Source organism: Pagrus pagrus, assembly GCF_965226575.1.
Source record: "Pagrus pagrus genome assembly, chromosome: 3".
Taxonomy (NCBI): Eukaryota; Metazoa; Chordata; class Actinopteri; order Spariformes; family Sparidae; genus Pagrus; species Pagrus pagrus.
Genome location: NC_140187.1, coordinates 27,893,967 through 27,917,079, shown reverse-complemented (window position 1 = coordinate 27,917,079; position 23,113 = coordinate 27,893,967). Strand labels below are relative to the sequence as shown.

The window sequence follows — 23,113 nt, the reverse complement described above, 5'->3', positions numbered from 1 at the left end:
GTTGACCCCCTGGCTGATTCTCTGCCAGCTACTGCAGTGAAGTGATGGTTCAGTAGTGTGTTGTGGCCTCTCTCATTGTCAAGCTTGAAGGAAGATTGTTTGTCTATAATGTGATTACACGTGAAGACAACCCCTGCTCTCCTATCCAAATGAATCAGCACAACCGGAGACCATATTGTTCCGCTGGTGTTAACCACTTGACATGAATATCGTGACTTCTGTTGCTAAAAGTCCCCACCCGCAGTTCTTCTTTTTATAATGAATAGTTGGGCCCAAAATAGCCTCGGCCATGACACTGATCTGCTGACCGAGGTCTGGATAGTGTATGTGTGTGTGTCTTTGTGTCTGTGTCTGTGTGTGTGGTGTGTGTGTGCATGGGCAGGTAAAAGTATAAACATGCCAGTTCATGTGTTTGTACTCTCCCAACAGTTGCAAATCGTGTAGTGTATGTGAAATGATCATGACGACTGGTTTTGTGTACTTAAATAGATTTACATCTTGCCTGATTTTACCCTTTAAAGTGAATCATTTGATTACAGTTTTAGGGCCTACAGTGGCACCTAAAACCACATAGACTCCTTCTGATTGTGTTTGATTTATGTGTTTCACCCCAAACGGAATACGTTTTCTCAAATCACTTACAAGACTTCCCACTCAATTTAGGAGTGATTAAATTGAAGGTTTAGTTAATAAAACATGCCACAAATGTTCTACTCCAGTGGAGAAACATTACAGACATTTGACACTGAGCACAAAAGGACATCATCAACATGGTGGATCTACAGTACATAGGGGTCCCATCATTGTCTTACAGCAGCTTTGACTACAGTTAATTACTGTTAATTTGATATATTTTCTCCTGTTTGGTGTGAAACACTCATTATTAGATAAATTGTGCATTGTGTATTGCACCTGCTGTCACTGTGCAGTTCAATGACCTGTGTTCGCTGCAATACACTGCCCTCCAGCTCAGCCCATCCTGTACTGGTGCTCCAGGAACATGTCATTCTGGAGCAGCATCTCCTTCAACCTGGCTGTGCTCATGAACCTGCTCGTGGCCTTCTTCTACCCTCTGGAGGGTGTCCGTGGAGGTCAGTCTACTGAAGTCTTCACCTTCTTAAACTTCCTCTTTCCTTAAGCCCAACAACAACAAACAGCAGATTGTTTAATGAAGCCCTGATTGTGACCTTGTGTTTGGTTCTATGCGCACTGTGGTTAATACAATGGGTGTGACTAATGCAGTGGAAGGAAATAGAAGTGAGTGGTATAAACATTAATGTCAGGGGTGGGACAGGAGGTATAGATTACCATGCCTCGCTAGAAACCTGTATGGCAAAGATGAACAAAACAAGAAATTGGGCCGTCTCTTATGCAAAATTTAGGGTTAGTATTGCACCCTTTGCACGTCTTGTCCTCCAGGCACAAACAATGATGTAGTTAATGTACTGATCACACATTGTGACCCAATTAATTATTGAGTTAATGCCAATATGAATTAAGTTTCTTTTAGGAATCAGAAAGCAGTGACAAGCTTTTTTCTCATATTTGGAGAGGAAGTGGCATCGTGTTGACCAATTTTGAAAGTTTCCGAAACTAATAAACTGACGCGCACACACACTTTCCACAGTAATTGCCACGTGTGAAAATGAGCAGAGCTCTACCACTTTTTTTCTCTGTCACTTTCTCCTCAGTCCATGTCTGAAAATGACACAATAAACGTTAAAATAAGAATTGAGCCAAAAGGGGAACTCCTATTTCACACATTGTGAAGTGTGTTTACAAGTCTTGTGGAGCACTACTGCCATAGGTGTAGTGCTGCCAGGGCGCACTGGAGCGCCACTCCGCCACTTGTTTTTCCCTCCAAGTGAGGAAATAAAATGTTCACAGTTTGCAAAATCCGGTTGAAAAGCATATTCATTTTAAGCGCTTGAAGATCTAATCTTTACCAAGTGTCTGTTATGCAAGAGAGACAAAAAAATATAATTTTTTTGGAACAGCTAAAAAGGTAAAAATTATTACTTGGCAAGTATGAATGTAATCAGATGTTTTGGCTGATTGCCTCATTATATTTCATCATGATGAAGGCAGTCTACCATTTAACCATGAGTTATAATTGACTAATGCAAACATGCCACTGTAGGAATACGTGACCTTCGAAACATGCCATAACATACTGTACCTATGTGCGCGTACGCCCAAGCGCACGTCGTATGTGGGTGCATGCGTCTTAGGTGCTCTTCGATACTTAAACAAATAGCACTTCACCTGACTGGAATACTTTTTTAACTGTCCATTTTGAGTCCAACACTGTTACAAAGGCACATTGCTAAACTGGCTGAGTTCTCATATCAGGACTTTTTGCACTGCCAGCTTTAAAAAAAACCTGAAAATCTGAAGTTTTCATGAACAACACAAACTTTTTCAATTTGAGAACTGACAGCAGGAAATCAGGATGGAAAACATTTGCTTTCTGTCTGGACACATGATTCCTTGAATGCCTCCTGATTTGAACAGAGCATTCACATTGGTTGTAGTCATACATGTATTTATAGCAGTTGGCATGTGATCCAACACATATGGTAAGATGCATTATTAGGGATAAGTGTGCACAGGACTTTAGAAAACACTCTGTGCTCTCGTGCCTGTGGTTTGGGTGTAGCCTCACACCTCCCTAACCAAAGTGAGTTTCACCACAAGTGGAGGTGTGATGAGAATGTAATCCTAGCTGAAGATTTGGATCTCAAACTGCAGCGCTGTCACAAAGACCAAAACGGATTTGTTTGTAATAAGGTCCTGACCTGTTTATTGATACTGTAGCTTTCCTGAGCTTGACAGGTGACTTAACATGTTATCAGATTTCTAACTTCATTCTCACACTGCTCTTAGTTTGAGTAGTCATATCTATATGTATCACTTCTAGTAATAAGATTGTGTCTGTGTGTGTACAGACTTACATAAATACTGTGGTCTCCCCATAGGGCCACTATCTCTAGCAGGAAACATAATACCGCGCTACTGCCTGTTTAGTGTGAGATTTCATTGAAAGTGACTCCTACCTGATAGAAGGCAGATACACAAAATGAAGAGTGAAGAGTGAAAAGAAAGATATCAGACCTCTTGCTTTAATCCACAACATTACGTCCTAAACAAAACTGCTGTAGATCATGTCAAAATGTTAAACTTGCTTCATGAATGCAAGCTTTTTGCCTATTGCATTGGTACAGGATTGGCTGGTGTCATTATAAAAGCATTATAAAGGAATTCTAAAATTACCAGTATGAGACTTGTAAATACTTTTAGCATTCGAGTCAAAATTATGATTGGAAAAGCTCTGATAAATCCAGTTTTGCACTCGATAATAACAAAGTGCCTGAAAACCAAACATAGCAGCCAAACTCCATCATACAAAGTAATTCAGACCAATTAAATGGATTTAGTATTATTTTTTTCCAATACACACTATTTTCAGAAGTTCCACTCAACATACAGACATCTTGAGTCGACAAATTCTGTCAAAACCCGTAAGTCATAAACACCTTTTTTTTCTCCATAGGATGAGTACGCAGCACATAAGGGAACTCAAGTCTATAAAAACTCAGCTGGTTCTCAATGAGATATCGATTTCAAACAAACAAACAAACAAAACATAAATATCAATGATTTGCCAACCCTGAAGCATTTCAGATGTCAATGTGATCTCAAATATATTTTAATGAATATGTATAAAGAACAGTCCTCCAGCACTCAGTGTAGACAATAGAAAATGAACAGAATCCTTCGGATAAGATAAACAATTTTATCAGAAATTCCAAAACAACAGTGTTCCTTTGTGGGATCTACATATTTGACCTTGTTCCCCACACCACATTAACCCCTGGTCAGTCCAGTTCTGTCATGTGGTCCGTATGTAAAGATTTAGGGTTGGGGATAATGTGGTCTGGTGTTGGGTCACAAAGGTGCGACAGACTGCTAAAGAGATAGACATATCCCTTTGAATGAATAATTTAAGTGGGTGATTCCAAACCAGAGGTAATGAAACACAGGGGTATTCCTGCTGTTGACAGCAACATTGAGAAATTGTAGCATTGATAGCTCAATTTAATTCATGATTTGGTTAAAAAGCTATCTTTAAAAAATAAAATAAGATGTTATTGCAACTAATAGCATGTTAAAACTAGTTGGTAAGCAATCAGGAGATGAATTGGTCAACTAAAAGTAATGGGTAAACTGTTGAATAGATCAGTAAAAGTAATAGATAAATGGTTTGAACATCCAGCTTTTGCCACTCCATGTGGTTATAGTAGAAATTCAAACTTGATCAACCTGAACTAAACATTGACACCTCAACTGTATGAAAGTATCTTACATCCTCTGTTATATCCACTTTTATCTAATCAATAGTTAAATAACATCCAGTTAGAGATGAATGCAAATAAACACATTGGGAACATAAATGTTGGCCCTGATGAAGGGGTACTTGAATTCATCGGACCGGGCTAGAGGGAACCACTGGTCACTATACTAATTCCTGTAAGACGGGAGGTTTTCCTCCAACCATAAGAATGAGCGACAGACATGAGCATTATTTTAAGTACAGTTTCAGTTTTTGTTTGTTTTGTTGTCTCTTATCCCTTTCCTTTTTTTTCTCGGTTCTCCTTGAGGCCAGTATTTGTGGGGATGTGAAAAGCCGCAGCCACTAAGGCCTGCATTGTTCCAGCGCAGAGTAGCAGAGAGAAGACACACATTGTGATTCACATAAACTTTCAATTGTTCTGTCTGGGGTCAAACGGCGAGGTCCCTTTTGTTTGAACTTCCTCACAGCACTATAGAAGAGACAAAAAAAGAGGCTGTTAGCTTAGCTCTAGAAACTCCATGTGGTTTCCAGTGTCAGAGGTCTTCTGAGAGCTTAACGGTCAATCCAGGACATGCCAATGTTGGCCTCAAACTGAAGCCACTTGTCAAGCAAAAAGACAAAAGCAAAAATCCCAGCCACTGTTAAGCTGCAATGGGGAATATTTAATGTTGACATGAATACACACACACTGTCTCCTGGATTGATATGACCTCAGACATCTCTTGTTAATATTCAAATCAAGTGCTTGTAAACGAAATTAACCAAACTACTCTAATGAGCGTCATTTGGGCATGACAAGCAAGTACTGCAAGCTTCTTCGCTGTAAAGGTGTGCCTAATTTGCAGATTGTACAGTCAACCTTAACACCATAAAACTCCCTTAAACATTACTGTATCAGCTGCACACCTCACTCACATGTTTGTCAGTGGATGGTGGTTTGTTTGAAGAGAGACTGTCATTGGGAACATTTCCCAGTACTGGCCATATGTGCTAAAGTCCTAGAAAAAAATACCTTTATCTCCAGTTTGTGCACCCTATGTGGGTTAATGCTAGGGTTCAAGTCAGGTGGGTGTAAGTACCAGAGCCTCAAACCAGCCAATAATTAGACAAACATATCCCATCTGTAAAGTTAAATCTCCATCATGTAGCATACATCAGGCTGTGTGTACAATTTCCTTTCTGAATGTAAGTGTTTTAGTATAAAGGTCAGTTTATCTTCTAATAGCTGCAGAGTAAGCAAATAAGAGAGATGAATGGTCTGAAGCTGTAGGTGTGTGTGACGTACAAGCTGCTGTGTCTGGGTTGGCTGCCAAGTCCGAGCGCCTAGGCGACCGGTTACGATGCAGTACCTAGGACCATCTCTGATGAATTTAGCTGGAGCCAAGTGTATTTTTAGCCAACCGAGGGGGTTATGTAACGAGTACCTGTCATGTGATCTGTAGATGGAGAAGCGAGAAGAAGGAGGCCTCAGAAGGGAGGGCATGGAGGGAGATGTTCAGAGTGGTGTTGTTGGTGCGTCGGTTAACAGAAAACCTGGCTTAGGAATTTGATTAACATTAACAATGTGATGCAGCCTCTCTGCTACACGCTGGTCAGGAGTTGGCACTGAGCGAACGCCTGGTGAGCTCATGATAATGCTTTGCTGACCTACAATGCTTGATGTGGAATACATAACTGTTGAGTAAAAACCAACACACACACACACAGGCAAATAGCCCTGCTTATACAAGGCCAAAACTACTGGTCCATGTCATGAATGAAACCACTGGGATATCTTTATACTTGTCTGGCTCTGGCTCACCAGATGTAGATTGGTATAAGTCTGCCACTGGTTGACTGGCATTTTCCTCCCCTTCAACTATCTGCATGTCACAGTTTTAAAAATCCCAGTCTCTACAGGAAATCAACAACAACCTATAAACTAGTAACCCAAGCAAGTGGCAAGTTACCATTAGCATAACAGGATTGCTAACAGTTGACGCTAACATCAACAAGCTGGAAGCTGTTACCTTTCCTTCTGCAGGGATTTTGCTATTTTAACACCAGGGCTCGCTTCCTCACATGCAAATTTTCAACCAAAACAAGTTCCCCCAACACTATTGCCGTGTTGCAACTGCAGCCAACCTGTGATGACCCCCTTTTCTCTTCAAAGAAGCTTGTGTTGTGATTGCGTGACTCATGTCTTTGCAGGAAACCAGAGAAAAAGGCCTTTTGAAAGTCAGTGTGTTCAGCTCTCAGCTCTTAATTTCTATGGTTTGAAGTTTAGTTTCTCTCCAGTGACCCTGTTTGTACTTTAAGATATGTGCTGTATTTTACTGTTTCATCATGTTTGCCTTCAGCTGTTTCAGGAGTCATGTTAGGTTGCTGCTGGTGAAAACCCAACATTTCCTGGTTTCGTGGCTTCATAATAAAAGCTTTTATATAACTAAAAAACGGCAGACTTTTATTGTGAAGAATTTATAGGAAATTAAATGCTAATTAAATTAAATTGCTAACCAAATTAGCAAATCATCAATTCTTCGGTCATACTGCGGGAAGTAAGAGTATTTACTGCCGCTTTTTCGACAACTACTCTAGACGAGGCTGGCTGAAGTGCCGAGTCAAACAGAGTCAAGTCGAGCCAACACATGCGAATGGAAAAGCCCCAGTGGAGCCAATTAATTACACATCCTCTAAAAATGGTAGATACGTCTCCTTCAGTTTCTTCATCTGTCGTCCAACTTGGTCATTTTACCTCTATTTCATGAAGACACATAATCATCCAATTGTAAAAGTTGTGTTTTTGTATGCATGGTGACCTCAAAGGTAGAGAAGCACGAGAACTGAAAAACAAATCTTGCTGAAAACATTGCTGAAAGAGCTTACTTCATGAGTGGAAAGGCTCACAACTCTTCCTAATGTGACCTTCATCCTCAGGTACCCTGGAGCCCCATCTGTCTGCCCTGCTGTGGATGGCCATGCTGGTTTCTCTGGCTATCGTCATCGTCTTGCCTCAGCCTCACGGCATCCGGGCACTCATTGCTTCCACTATACTGCGCCTGATCTTCTCTGTAGGCCTGGAGCCCACATTGCTCCTGCTGGGGGGGTTCAATGTAAGAGCACACTCAGAAAGGCTGCGAGCAGATTTAGATGTCAGATTTAGATATGCTTTATTGCCCAGTAGATGTTTGAATAGAATTTGTCTTGACAAAAGGTGCAGTCACATGCCAAATATTGACTAAACATTAAACATTAACTTAAATGTTTACTTAATGGTAGAGGACTTACAGTGTAGTGCAAAACCAGCCCTCAGCCAGATTTTACATTCAAGTGGACATGTGTGCTTACTGGTTTAACAGTCGAGGTAGCATTACAGCTGCTGATAGAAATGTCACTCATAGCTGTTAGGTGTTGATGCATGAGCCAGGCAGATTCAGCAACAACATCCACTTTATTTTTAACCGACTGAGACTTCTCAGCTCGAACATTGTGTGCACTACCATGACATGGCTGCTGTCTCTACATGTTGTCTCTGTGGTGTCCATCGTTGTGTAGTTATGTAATAAGGTCATCTTCCTGATGAGCTTCGTTGGGAACCGGGGCACCTTCACACGTGGCTACAAAGCCATGGTCACGGATGTGGAGTTCTTGTACCACCTGCTCTACCTGATTATCTGCAGCCTGGGGGTCTTCGTCCACGTCTTCTTTTACAGCCTGCTGGTACGTGAGCACACACAAAACATTCAGTCTGAACCATGCATGGACACAGACACTGTAACACACAGACACATGAGATAAAGAGACTCAAGTAGGATTTAGATGCCATTAGATTGGTCATATAGTGCACATATACTCCATCAAAATCATTTAGCCAAGGAGATTTAAGTAAAGGCAAAGATCCAAATAAAAGAAGTGTCCTTTGTCCACTGCAGCCTTTATTAGTCCATATCCTTACATTTAGAGACACTGTTCTCTTTTTCTTGCACATTTCCCACACACAACTCTGACTCCTTCCTCTTCCTGCAGCTCTTTGATCTGGTTTACCGAGAAGAGACCCTGCTGAACGTAATAAAGAGCGTGACCCGAAATGGCCGCTCCATTGTTCTGACAGCCGTGTTGGCTCTTATCCTCGTCTACCTCTTCTCCATTGTGGGCTATATCTTCTTCAAAGACGATTTCATCTTGGCTGTCGACAGGATACCCAACAAAACACTAGGTACGTCGAAATACAGCGTTCTTCTCTTTCTCTTCAGGGACGAACATAAATTACTCGCCCTCCCTGAACCAGACAGTTAAGAGACTGACACATGGAGTGTTTTTCTCCTGCACGAATACACACATAAACTGGATGTCTGAAGATATTGCCTTTAGCATCAACAACAATCTGTGTGTATAAAGGATGAAGGATACATACAGATCATACAGTTGCATAATATCTTGTGTCCCCAACTGAACAGAGCATGGAGCCAGTATGGTGGGAGAGTTCTTCTCAGGTACAGTGTGCCAGAAGGAAAATGGGGAGAACTGTTCAGCAGAGACTGTGATGGATGGTAGGTTGACAAAAGTGAATTTTGTGTGTGTGTGTGTGTGTGTGTGTGTGTGTGTGTGTGTGTGTGTGTGTGCGTGTGCGTGTGCGTGTGCTGCAGGGGAGGTGGGCAACGGGGTCGAAAAGTTCTTTCAAGTTTGAATCCACGTGTTTGTTCCTGCATGTCTCTCAAGAGATTCCTAAGTGTTTGTGTGTGACTGTGTGCTTATGTCCGTCTGATTGTGTGAGTTCAAGCTTGTATGTGAAGGTCTTTATGTCTTTGCGGTCGTCTGACACAGCCAGAGGAGATTCGTCCCACTGAGCTGTAAATCTGGGCGGCCGGGTGGTCATGAGATTAAATCTGGTTGGGCCAACTGGGGGCTTTTAGGAAGCAGGGTGAAACACCAAGGGGTTTAGATCTGTTGTGCGTCTCAGGGTTAGGCCTAAGACCTCATGTAGGGGCCCAAGGGGTGAGAGGTCAGGGATTAATTACCATTAGGTACAAGCAGGTCGATGGGTCCACTCAGGGTTGATGCAGAGAGCTTCTCACCGCAAACAACGAGTTCTTGCAAACCGACTGACCTTGATGGGAAAAGCCTCCAATCAGCGATGAAAACGTCCCCCACCTTGAAATTGATCAGCCAACCGTGTTGAATCCTCAAACTGCCTGGGGCTTGACCTTGTCTAGACTTCCCTATCCATCATCTCAAGGCTGGCTAATGATCATAGTCTGGTGACTTGTTCTTGTGTGAATAGATGCCCTCACAGACCCCTGATGATTCAATAAACCAATTGCGACTATGAAAGAGGGTATGAAATGAGGGTTCAAATGTGTCTGTTGTATATTGGATCTAAGATTTTCTACTTTTAATGGAGCCTTTAGGCCTCATTGACTGGTAACAGCTCTACAGCTGACAGCAAACAAAGTTTGATTCAGCCTGTACAAGAAGGTGACTAACGCTATCGGTGTGTCTCTGTAGCGTCCATCGCCGTCCAGCCGTCAGCGGTGGTGATCGAGGACAAGGAGCGAGCATGTGACTCCTTGCTCATGTGCATTGTCACAGTATTGAGTCACGGCCTCAGGAGTGGAGGAGGGGTTGGGGACGTCCTGCGGAAGCCATCCAAAGAGGTACCGAGCACAGGAACGCAACAAGGAAGAAAAATCACAGCTTGAGTGTAAAAAGCTGTATCATTTGATTTTTTTTGTTCCCCCTTTTGACTACAATCTATTCAATTATAGTACATTTGGACATCTTACCACTCTGATAACCAAATGCAGTAGACATCAAATAGGCTTGCACAATCCCTTACCACACACACAGATTCAATTAAGTTGAATTAAATTAAAGTGGATGGAGAACACTGATAAGAGATGAAGGGGGCATTCAAGTTTTAATGAGGCCACAATTTTATTTAATTAACTCAAACTTCAAAAAAAGTACAGAATAGATTTGACCCAAAAAGCAAAAAATAGAATGTTTGGCTACTCTGGTGTCAAAAGGATGAGTTGGCTTATAAGAAGTGCAGTGAAAGGCTACTGCATGAGAAAAGATCTGCTCTGCTGTTCGGTGATAGACACTACATGAACATGCCTGAAAAAGCATTAATGGTACTTCATCCAGAATGAAGACAAGGTTGTACGCTGCCACAACATCTGTCAGCTCAGCAGCTTGACCCATAGAATAAGAGCATGACTTGTGCATACTTACTGTATATAAACCTCAGTTAGCCTTACATTCATGTGAATTCTACACAATGCAAACCTTCTTACGTACAATTGGATAGTGGAGGACACTAGCACAGCAGTGCAACTAGATATAAATGGGCTTTACACTTACATGAACATAGCTTTCCCCTTCCTAGTTTTCAGTAAAACTTCTGATATATTTTAGCAATTACTTGTGACATCTCAAAGCTTTAGAATAGTTTCTATTCTGTTCTGTTTTCAAAATTAACCCAGATCACTGTCTATATATGTGGAGAATGTGATTCTAAGCTCAAAATCTGGGATACACATAAGAAATACTACAAATATAAGTAACTTAATGTGTATTTAGTGGCTGTCCTTCAGCCTCTAAATCTCTATCTTTCCATTGGGTCATTCTATGGCAACTCGCCCAAAATTAAAAAATGTTCCCATTTCATGTAAAAACCCTAAGTTTTCATGAAAAGCCATGACATTAACTGGGAGATCCTAGGTGAGTTGGTATGAAATTACCCTATGTAGTTTGATATCATTTGTTTCTGAATTGGTCAGAAAGCAACTGCATTGGCATATCTGCACATTAATAAACATTTTGTATATAGTATAAAAGTGTTTCTCAGCTAAATCAGACATCTGTAATAAATGGATAATGAAAGATTGTAAGCCTAGATTTGTGAGTAACTGAGTTATAGTTAAATATGGCCCATATTCCCAGTGTGACACCAGCTGATGTCGCTTGTTCTCACAAGTTTTCTCCTGTTTGGCCTCAACAGGAGCCCCTATTTGCAGCCAGGGTGATCTATGACCTGCTCTTCTTCTTCATGGTCATCATTATCGTCCTCAACCTCATCTTTGGTGTCATTATTGATACGTTTGCTGACCTGAGGAGTGAGAAGCAGAAAAAAGAGGAAATATTGAAGACAACATGTTTTATTTGCGGTGAGGAAATAAGTAAAGATGCATTTTCATTGTTGCTAATGTTGCTCTCCCTTTGTTTTTACCATTAAAGCCATTCTGCCTTCTCAGCAGTTTAAGATACAATGGAATGTGACTCATGACCTTTGACACATCTTTTCCTGTCTTATTCCAATCATAGCTGTATAGAAGCCGTACTCCCTTCTTAGAACTGAATAAAGCGGAAATGCTTCACAGTTCATTTGAGCAGAAGCTGCAATCGATACTTGATGCACTGCTGTATAGTCTTAGTCGTGCTGTACAACAGACAGCACACAGCAGGTGTGAATGCCAAGGCTTGCAGATGATGAAATTTAAGAGAAATCTAATGAGTGGTCTGCTCTGAGCCTCCTCTTGTATGCGGCTGCTGTTCTGCAGCTTCGCATCAGGCCTCTGTGCAACATGGGGGCTGTTTTTCTAGGTAGCATAAACAACGAAACGCCTCCTCTTCCCAGAATGAATGGTTAGTCATGGCAGGTGCTGCTGTGGAGGAGGAGTGTTTCTTCCTGTTGTCATATTTGTCTTGACCATGTTAGACTGTACACTCACTCAGACGCTGGCCTCATCCACCACTCATCCGTCACTTATTGGCGTTACATCAGAACAATCATTGGTCAGTTGTGGTCATTATACTTCTTTATGTGCTAAGGGTTTTTCCTGTTTTGCAAATGCACTGCAAGAATATATAAGTGGCAAACAATCCATGAACATTTATTGCAAGTCTCACCTCTGACGTTTTGTGTGCCCATTCCCTTGTGACACCATTTCCTCTTGTTTTTACACTCGTCCTCATTTAGGTCACAAGACTGATGATGTCATGTTGCCAAACCAGTGAATTTCTTAACTCTTCCAAAGAAATGAGTGCACTGTGTTTATTTGGTGTGTGTGCTGTTGTCTGTGTGTGTGTCTATGTGTGTGTGTGTCTATGTGTGTGTGTGTGCGTGTGCATGCTTCTGCATGTCTGGTTGTATCCTTTCATTTTTTCTAGGTTTGGAGAGAGACAAGTTTGACAATAAGACGGTTACCTTCGAAGAACACATCAAAGTTGAGCACAACATGTGGCACTACTTGTTCTTCATCGTCCTGGTGAAAGTCAAGGATTCTACGGAGTACACTGGCCCGGAGAGTTACGTGGCAGAAATGATCAGGGTAAGGATGTAGTCACACACAAGCATTTAGCTTTTTAGCTAAGTCCTACACAACAGGGCCTATTATAGTTACATTTAGAGAGTCATGTTTGGAACAAATTAAATACACTCCCTGTAAACAAATCCTCAATTCTACGAACTCCGCTCATTTCAAAATGCAACTCTGCCCCACCTTGTTTGTCACCGCAGACAACAATACAAATGCGTCAGAGACTACACCTCCATAAGTGCCGTGCACTAACTACATTAGCTATAGTTGAGGTTAACCTTCAGTCCTAAACAACACTGTAGGAGCTGCACTGCTGCGATCAGGTTTATATAGGTTTGGACACAGTTGATCACTGCAGCCTTTGGTTTCTCTGCCTCGACGATGGCGAGCATTTTCTTTCTTGTGTTTTATTTTTTATTTTTTTTACCTCATCTGTCCCACATTACCAGGACTGCATTATGTAATCCCTGCCTACATGACCTTGAATTCTTCCAAGGTATTATCACATCAGTCAGCTTTTTGAATAGAGAATTAACTTTCAGACAGAGGCTGCCACTGACATAAAATGTGTTAATCCCCTGAAGCAGCCATGCCTTGCTAAACACACACACACTCACACTCAAATACACTCACACAGGTTTCACCCTGCGTATCACCTCATGATAGGCACGTAGACAGCCAGAACATTGCCTCAAGTTTTTTTGGTTAAGGATATCTCCTTTAAAAATAATGTTTCGAAAAGTGAACGCAAAACATTTAGAATAATTTGTTGTCTTGTATTTGATTTGATTCTACTGTGACATATATTGATTTGTGTACTATACTTGGAGAAGTTTTCTTTATTTTTCTTATGTTTTCCTTGTTAAGACAGTGCATCTAAAACTAATTAAAAAATAACTAAACTAAATAAAAAACAAAAGAAATGCTGTCGCAGTATTTGAGTTTGCAGCTGCAAATACGAAACAAGAACACTTCAGATACACACATGCGCTTCCAATCTGCCTCTTGTGTCACAACTGATTCAACCAGACCAACTGTGTGGAAATTTTTCGTTAGAAAATAAAGACCAGAAAGAAAATGCTTGATTGTTTTGATTGTTGCATCATACTCTTCGGCTGTGAGCAATTAGAAAGCATTTTAACTGCCAAAGGAAAGCCCCTTTTTCTGAAGTGGTTGCCTCCCTGACGCACTTGTGCTGCCGGCAGTTTCTGACACAGTTTCTCTTTAGATGCCGTTTACCCCACTCTGCTACTTTTTGCCCTGATCTGCTACAATCGGTCTTGTGAGGAACCACCTGATTCAGGATTAACCCCTATCCTCGCTCCCATTAACCTTGCACCCCGCTGAGCCAAAATTAGTTTGTCAAGGGTGCAGGTTGAAGGGGCGGGCTGAGCAGAGAAGCTCAGCACACATGGTGTGAACGACCCCGATGACCCATCAGCTGACCTAGTCATCCTTAACATTAACGCTCAGCTTCACATGCAATTGTTTGATGCGGGGCCTCTGTGTCTTGTTGTCTTAGTCGTCAACAAAGACTGCAGTGTTCGCAGAGATTCTCTCAGACAAGACATTACTTACATCATTCATCGATATAATCTTACATCCTTAAGTTGAGTAAGGTTGCATGCAAGAAATACTTTTTTTTACTGGTACCATTTTTTTTGTTAATTACTTTTTCTCTACTAACTGTTTTTTTTTTAAAGATTTGGGTTTTTTTATGTCAAGCACTTCCCAAGTTTTCTTTGTACCATGAAAGTTTACAGTAGCACTGGTAGAGGAAAAAGAAAATCAGAATTATATAGTATGTCTTTGTGTTTTTTGCCCATCTTAAGAAAAAAGCTCAATATACTTATCTTGCTGTATCAAGCCACATTTTTCCAACACATTTTGTATCTCTTTAAGAAGCAGCATTTGAGACTAGATTTGTACTGTTTTTGTAAGCAGAATTGTTTCCTCTACCGAGGCGGTTGTGTTTTTACATGTGTCCATTTGTTGGTTAGTTGGTTGTTTGGTTTGCCAGCAGGTTTACAAGAAAAATACAGATTTCCACAAAACTTGGATGGAGGATGGGTCTCAGCCCAGAATAGACCATGTTAACTTGTGGTGTGGATCCATATAAAGGGTCGGATCCAGGGATTTTGGTTCATTTCTGGAATATGCATGGCTCTTGACACAAAATAAAAGCAGGTGTATTTATGTGGCTATTATTTATGAGTGAGTACAATTTGATGCAGATCCAAATAAAAATCCAGATCTAGCAGATTTAAATATGTTTTATTTGATATTGGATTAGGCTTGATTAAATTAAAGGGGACGGTTGGGTCTTGGTGGTGATTTTTTTTAATTTATTTTTTTTTACTTATTTAGTTACATTCCATCACTTCATGTAAATATGTGTAAGATAAGTACATTTATTCAAGTAAAGTACAAGTACCTCAAAATGGTACCTAAGCACAGTACTTAAGTATTTCCATTTTCTGCTACTTAATACTTCCACTCCACTACATTTTGAAGGCAAATATTATACTTTTACTATATTTATTTGATAACTTTAGTTACTAGTTACTTGCTTTGTCTCCAAAGCAGCATGTTTATAAATTAATGTATTTTCTCAGCAATCGCATAAATAAAACAATGATTCCAGTTATCAAAAAAATGCTGAATTTCTAGTAATTGAGCGGCTCGACAATCTATTCATACATGTAGATATATGTGTCATTTATTTTTACTTGTACTTTTGATGCTCAAGTACAGTTAATATCGGATACTTTAAAACTTTTACAAAAAGTAATATTTTTGCACATTATCTTTACTTTTGCTATGTATGACTTCAGGGTACTTTATAACACTGTTGACATGTTATTTGACTCAGACTAATTGTAGCACAGCGTTGAGTAGTGATTACCATAAAGATGGTCACAATGCATTATAAATGTAGAAATCAAACAAAAACTGCTAAATTAATCAGATTAATTACGCCTAATAGAACTAAATAGTGTTCAAATAAGGTATTGGTTATAAACCTCTGTAACCTTTTTACTTCCTGCTATATTTTATGCAGTTGATCACAGATTTATCTCACAGTATTTACCCATGACTTGCATCAGAAACATGACTTGTAGGATCAATTTCTTCAATCTGTTGTGCCTCTCTCCCACTGTGTTTCGATTTATTTGATGCTGCAGTAATGTGGAAGAAGTAACAGGACAGAAGGGGGGGGTGTAGAAGTCAGACTACTCTGACAATGACTGGGACTGACGTCAATGAAGTGAGTGAAGTGTCACATCTAAGGTGTAAAGACATGATGCTACACTCACAGTCATCGCCCTCATTCTTACTGCGCTCAACACTGCAGGATGCCCCGGCTCCAAAAGCCGATTTGAAACATCCAAAAACAATAAACATTCACACCAGTTATTATCTGAGCATAGCAAAATATGCTCAAAGCATATCAGTGGATGTGTGGATGTGATTATTTTTTTTGTCATCCATTTGCATATTTGTCAACTGAGTGGGCTGTGAGCTCTTCAGGTGGCTTGTGGCATGACTGTGACGTTTTCTGTTGCTGTTTTAACCACACAGCATCCTGTTTCTCTGTCATGGCCTTGCGGTTTTAATAATGAAAAATGCACTTCCGTCATTTCCATTGAACGGGCGTGATGTAGAGTCTTAAATTCGTGGCTGCACTTCTCAGTTTACTGGAAGTGCTTTCATTTGTAAACACGGGATGGAAAGAGGGGCAGGCGGCGTGTGAAGTCGCCAAACAAACATAAGTGTGCCTTTGGCTGGCAGAAATGAGGACACGTCCTCTGTCATGTTGAGTTCATATGTTTTTTAAAGCATACGAGCAGAACTGAGTGCGAGTGTGGAAAACACTGGTGACAGAAAAATATGTGTGTGTAGGGTAGGAGGGGGGCAGGTGAACTAGGTAAACACAGCCTCTGTCTTTTTGCATTCAGGAAGTGGAGCTTGCTCACAGCAGTCGTCTCTTTCAGAATGAGTGTGTGCTCATTATCTTAGTGTTGTGTGATTCCCCTCGGGCTACCGTCTGACCCAGGCATGGTTTGTGGTTCACATGGACACCTCACTTGCCCCTATGTCTCCAAATCAACCACTGAAACCAGGGGACTTTTCCAGACCAGTTCTTTGACGCTGCGCTGTGACCTCAGTGGCTACGTAGCATCCTCCCTTTTCATTCATGCAGAGTTAGAACTGATGGTTCTTCTGGTTGCAGGCACATGACATTGACATGGCTGTGTAGGCAGTAAAGGATAAACGTAAATGCCTTACCTTGACTTGAGCTCATTTGGAAGCAGGTTCAGCCAGAGCACAATAACAAAGGCATGTGGTGGTCAAGTGTCGGAGGAGACAGAAGTGTGAAAGAATGTAGCCGACTGCGCAGTTTGAACTCAACAACCCCTGAGGTGGCAGCTGGGTTTCACGTCTCTGCCATTTTTGCGTATGTGTACAAGTAAAGTGCATCAAAATGACCAAAAAATTACATATCATAAAACACCTACCAGTTTTATTTTCCATTATTTAAAAAAGGAATGCTACTTCTTCTCGTTTAGTTGTAAAGGTTCAGTACTGGCTGATTTGGACACCTGCGGTTATTGGTGCCATCAACAAGTTTGGTCCAATACTACAGGTCCCAGAATTCTGCAAACACTTAAAATATCATGCTAAACTTCTGTGACAAATTTGTTAAACTCCTCATAAAAAACATCCAGTGTTTTGCCAGTTGAGTGCTTTTAATGTGAAGGAGCTGCATAGAGCTCTGATACAGCATTGGGAGAATGAGCAACTAACAGTGAGGCTTACATCAGTGTAACGCTGGATTATGTGTGTGCATTGCTTCTATATAGGAATAGGGATGGCGGACTTCGCCACGAACAATGGAGACTACTTTAAGGATGCATAATTACTGAACATAAATACATTCAATGGCTATTGCTAAAAAATATACAGTGACAAATATGGTTGCAATGATTAGTTGTAAATTGCCAGCTATTCTGATGATCAGTTGATAGTTTCAGTAATTTTTTTCAACAAAAATGTCAAACACTTGATGGATCCAGCTTCTTAAATGTAAGGATATGCTGCATTTCTTCGTCATTTATGATAGTAAATGAAGAGGATTGGAAGCAATATGAAAACGTCACTTTGAGCAATTTTCCCTTCTTTCATTTAACTTTTTATAGACAGAAAAGTAATCTATTACTCGTGAAAATAATTGGCAGATTAATTGATAATGAAAATAATCATTAGTTGCAGCCCTAATATCAACAACGGGATACGATTTCTGAACATCTTCAGGATTATGACCAACAGAATTTTTCATTTGTTTTCTGCATTATTTTATAATTTAATAATTAACCAACCAGTAATGAAATCCCACACCTCCAACTATGTAAAACTGCCGTATTGCTCTTATCAGATATTGCTGGCCTAACATTTCACACCATCAACCACACCTAAACAACGTTTGTGCCCAGGTTATGCCAAACTTCAACACTTCAAACTTCAGAATATTCTAACAATCAAATAATGCATCAAAGGATTTGCTGTTGAAATACCTTTTCACTGGCATATTCTTGAATTGAGTGCACTCACTGGCAGTTAAAATCTCCTTAAATTCTGACTTTGCAACAATTACTTCAAAATAATAAGAGAACCGATAAAATCAATACGTTTCACCCTGACGTTTTGTGGTTGCAGCTGACACCTGTAGTAGTACAAGTGTCAAAGATATCGTTCATGCAGGAGATACTGTAAAGTTAAAGATTCCAACTCCACTCCACATACACACACACACACACACACACACACTTAACTGCATCTAAATCCGCTCCTCAGCTCCAGCTACTGTAGCCAGTGTACTTGATTTCAGCACTTAGTGAAACGGCTTATTACAGCTCTCATCTGTGGCTCAGGGAGCTTTCAAGAGCTGGGTGTTTATCTCAGCGCTGCATGTGAGGGAAAGTCGTTGAAGTTTGCCAGTTTTGTCGTGTGTATGGAAAGACTAGATTTGAGGGAAACGGATCACTGATACGTGAACTGCCTGTCCCGGGTGATTTCAAGAATGCCCTCATATCCCATGTGATTGTAAAATGGAAAGTCCCTGATGATTAACTTGATTCCGCTTTAAGAGTAGGCTTCAAATCACTGCACATAGCCGGTGGTGTAATGTGTGAAACATTTTCAACTGCACTGAAAGAAAAAAATAAGACCAGCTTCTTTGAGGAAATAAATTCAGTGAACAATAACCACTTCTTAGAAAATTGGAGCAGAAAGTACCAGTAATAATCCGGTACATCAGTTTCATTATGTGTTGATGTGCAGGCCATAACCGTTCAGACCTCTGTTTACCAGGACCACAACTTGGATTGGTTCCCACGAATGCGGGCCATGTCCTTGGTCAGCAGCGACGCAGACGGGGAGCAGAACGAGATCAGAAACCTGCAGGAGAAGCTGGAGTCCACCATGAAGCTGGTGTCCAACCTGTCAGGGCAGCTGACAGAGCTCAAAGAACAGGTTTGTGTCAATAACGTGAAGCACTGACAGACACAAAAGCAGAGACGTCATGGGGAAAACATGAAGAGTGAGAGAAGCGTTTTTCTTTAGATGTGGAGAGAAGACATTGCTCAAGGTTTGTTTGCTCTTTAGATGCAGAGCTCACTGAATGCAAAAGGTGATGAGTCATAGTTCACAACACGGCTCATGAGGCTTCAACCTGATTTTGTTTGCAAAATTGAGCAGCAATCCATCCGGATTTAATTATTGACCTGTTTACTGAGAATGGAGTTTTTATTTCTTATTTATTTACCGATAAAGCCTTTCTCGACAATAAGAAAGGCAAAGAATTCTCCCAAAAGAAGTGTTTTTCATTAGACTAACTCGTGAGATAGTTGTTCTGTAGAAGAAAAATTTGAAAAAGGCTGTTTTTAAATTCCACGTAGACTTAACCACTTCTAAGTTGTGTAAGAATACATTCTGCTGATATTGCGTATCAAGGAAAATAATTGCACAATTGCTGCAATCGACTGTTTCTAGTAAACAGAATTGTAAAAAAATGTCTTTACCCTTGAAATGAGAACTATCTGTGAGGAAGTGAATGTTACCGAGACATTTTGACCCAGACAGGGGGAAATGATTATTGTGTTGCTAAAAGCTGTGAAGGGCACAGAGGAATAAGTCACATTTCTGTCCATGTCAACATTTGTAAGAAAAAAAAACCCACAATGTCTAAGTGTCAGGTCACAAAGTTAAATTAAGTCTCATTGTTTTCAGGAAGAAATTATTTCATAGTAGAGCACAAACAGGAAAACTGTGGTACAACCATTCTCTGTTTTGTGTCATTCCAGCGAAAATTGGCTTAATTAGAAAATTATAGTGTAAAGAAAAGCCAGCATTCATCTCCCTACTGAGTCTGAACTGTCCACTTGAAGTGCTTGAATGATATTTTTCTTTAACTACGCAGAACTATTTCTCCTGGAACACTCATTACAAGACCACTTAGTCCTCTCACTTGTAATATTGTTGTGTTTCAGTGTTGAGATGCAAATCAGTACCTTATGTTTAAAGTTAAGTCTTAGCAGAAACCCATTCTTATTCCTGTTTGTATAAAGGTTAACACCTGTGTAATGACTCATGCACTTTGCTTAATCTCAGATTTCTTCTGACTGAGTTTCAGTATTAGTAGTTTGTATTCTGCTGCCTTCGTCAGAAGACGGCGCAATGTGAATGACGAGGCTGGCAGGATTTCAAACGTCTTTCAGTTCAGCAGGGTGCAGAGTTTGTGCAGCGTTTGGTAGTTTCTGTAAAGTGATATGAAAGAACGAATCGATGCAGAGAGGCTGCCGGCATATTTAGCAGAAGAGGACGTGCACGCCAACAGAGGTACAGGTGGGATGATTTTTTGAAAATATCTCTTTTGTGTTTTCTAGATGACAGAACAGAGGAAGCAGAAGCAGCGGATTGGCCTGTTGGGACACCCTCAGCACATGAACGTTAACCCCCAGCAGCCTGCGTAAGATTCAGCCGACACGGCCCTGCAGCGGCTCGGCGTCGGCTGTGAATGTGCAGTCCTCCCTCCAGAGGTTGCACACAATGTGAACTGCACTGAGTGTGAGTGTAACTTATAACAGTAGGGAAACACTGTAACATAGGTAGTCATAAGGCGATGTGTAGCTACTACCCCACGCACGTGTTACTGCTAACGGTAACACTCACCCACCTCGTTCTGTTCAGTCCGGTTGGAATTGGTGCCAAATGTTTTCTATGTAGAAATAAATTGGACTTTCAACACATGGCCTTTACTGGTTGAACTTGAAACAAGATATAGCTGACTGGACAGGAGGAATTAGTCCCATTTGTTTTTCATTTTTTATTTTATGTTTTATATTTATATTTCTGACATAATGAGCAGTATTAAATGTCTTATTTTTGTATGTTGTGCAATATTTTAACTTAAATATGCAACCTCATCAGTGTGTGGATTTAAGTTCCATCAATCATGTCTTATTTAAAAGCGTGGGCCAACGTCTCTGTTTGTACTTTATTGCCACTGGATAAAATAGGGAGTAGTTTTTTGTCTTTACTTACGCGAGTATAGAGATAATATTTAATAAGCTGGCCTTCTCAATTTTACTTTCCTTTTATTTCTTGAAAATGTGCATATTTCTTGAGTGTCAGCTGCACTCAGTAGAGATAGTATATTGTGTGAGAGCAATATATACAGATAGTTTTCTTTCACCTGTTTAAATCCATTGGTGTCATATGTCAGTGCTGACTTATTTTATGATAAATTTGCTTTCTTATTTAATTTGGATCTAATGGACATTTAGATTGTTTGACTTGTCAGTCAAATATATACTGTATAATTTATTCCGGGACACTCATGCTATTACAACTTGCTCAGGAGTTGTGTAACTTTTTCTGTAATATTAGCATAATTTCCAGTTCTGCAGCAAACTTGTTCCATTTGTGCCTGTTTTTGTCCTCATTAAGTCTGATACAAGTTTGCTGAGTCACAAACTTTTACGTTCATGTTGACTGAGATGTTTTAGTTGGATTTCATGCTACTGTTAAAACGATCTCCCTTTTTTTTGGAGTACTTTGTGTACATAAAGTTTGTTGCTTGTCTTTGCTTTTGTATAGAAAAAATGAGATGGAGAAAAAACGGTTACTCATGAATGTTAAGATAAACTAAAACTCTAAGTACTGTCAATTTGTATATTAAAGTAGAATTATTTATTAAAATTGATGTAATTATCCTTTACAACCTGTTGTGTGTCTTTATTGTTGAGCTGATATTATAGGATGAGTAAGTAGCCACATGGAGTAGTGTTAGTAGTGAATAGTGTTTGGAAAAAATGCCTTTGCCTCAGAGTGTATTACACTGTTGTACACTGTCACCTATTCAGCCATCAGTGCATCTAAGGTAACTCATTTCTGTTAATACTGATACTACTACTTATAAGAATGTATTACCATTTTTAGTTTAGTAGCTATATAAAGGCAGTAAATTCAATTTATTATTAAAAAATAATACAGAACACATCATACTTCATTGTACGGAAATTGAGGGAAAGCCTTCCGATACGTATCCTGTGTGTGATGGTTGAGTCACAACTATAAATAACACCTGTTGACTAAATATGATATATTCCATGATTCAAATGCAAGTGTTTTTCATTTCAAGAATTAAACTAGGCCACGTCCTGAATTAATCTTTTGGCCTTGATTGAAACTACTTCTGTCAACTGGAAACATGCGTGTCTAAAAACAGCAGTTGTCGACAGCACAGTACAGTCCCCGAGTGGAATGTGTGTAATTGGGTGGATATAAAATTGCGTACATCCTCATTATTCAGGGGCTTTCTTAAAAGATTCTCTGCATGCCAAGTATTTATCAAGCTACTTTCAGTCCAGCGAACAATTGCGCTTTGTGTATGACTGAGTATGAAGATAAATGTGGACAGTCAGGAAACTGATGTCTGGACATTTTCAAATTCAAACCGATGCAAAACTACGCAAATTGTTGTGTTTCACTAGAGATCAGTTCACGACTATGTTGACTTTCTTCAAGCTTAGATCTTCAGTGGAATGTGAGAAAACAAACAGTGAATCAGATTAAATCTAGTCATAGATCCTTAACAACTGTAATGTCCTTTACAAACATGTTGCAGCTTTAAATGTAGGGTGAAGTGGTGCAACATGGGAGCTCCACTCAAGGATAAAGGGTTGGTCTCCAGTAGAATTAGCAGTGGAATAACACTTCCAATTATTAATATCATTAGTACATAGGCAACATTTGTAGAGCCAGCAGTGTCCCTGTTTGTAGTGCTGTGCTATACGACACTTCACAGTGAAGATCCGCAGTAATGGAAAGTTACTACATAAACTTACTTGTACTTTTACTTACTTGAGTATTACCATTTTATGCTTACTTTCAAATT

At 40.1% G+C, this 23,113-nt stretch overlaps 1 protein-coding gene across 4 annotated transcripts in view; it reads left to right on the top strand.

The window, feature by feature from the left end:
• Positions 1-21,933, top strand: part of itpr1b (inositol 1,4,5-trisphosphate receptor, type 1b) — a 91,131-nt gene extending 69,198 nt beyond the window's left edge. For all 4 annotated transcript variants that reach the window (XM_084348054.1, XM_084348056.1, XM_084348055.1 and 1 more), the window contains 10 exons: positions 969-1,091; positions 7,271-7,446; positions 7,889-8,053; positions 8,360-8,549; positions 8,791-8,883; positions 9,839-9,987; positions 11,337-11,502; positions 12,506-12,666; positions 19,027-19,188; positions 20,601-21,933. In XM_084348054.1, coding sequence (XP_084204180.1) covers positions 969-1,091; positions 7,271-7,446; positions 7,889-8,053; positions 8,360-8,549; positions 8,791-8,883; positions 9,839-9,987; positions 11,337-11,502; positions 12,506-12,666; positions 19,027-19,188; positions 20,601-20,687 — 1,472 coding nt within the window. In that variant the 3' untranslated portion in view covers positions 20,688-21,933. The remainder of the gene's footprint in view (positions 1-968; positions 1,092-7,270; positions 7,447-7,888; positions 8,054-8,359; positions 8,550-8,790; positions 8,884-9,838; positions 9,988-11,336; positions 11,503-12,505; positions 12,667-19,026; positions 19,189-20,600) is intronic.
• Positions 21,934-23,113: the final 1,180 nt, after the last annotated feature.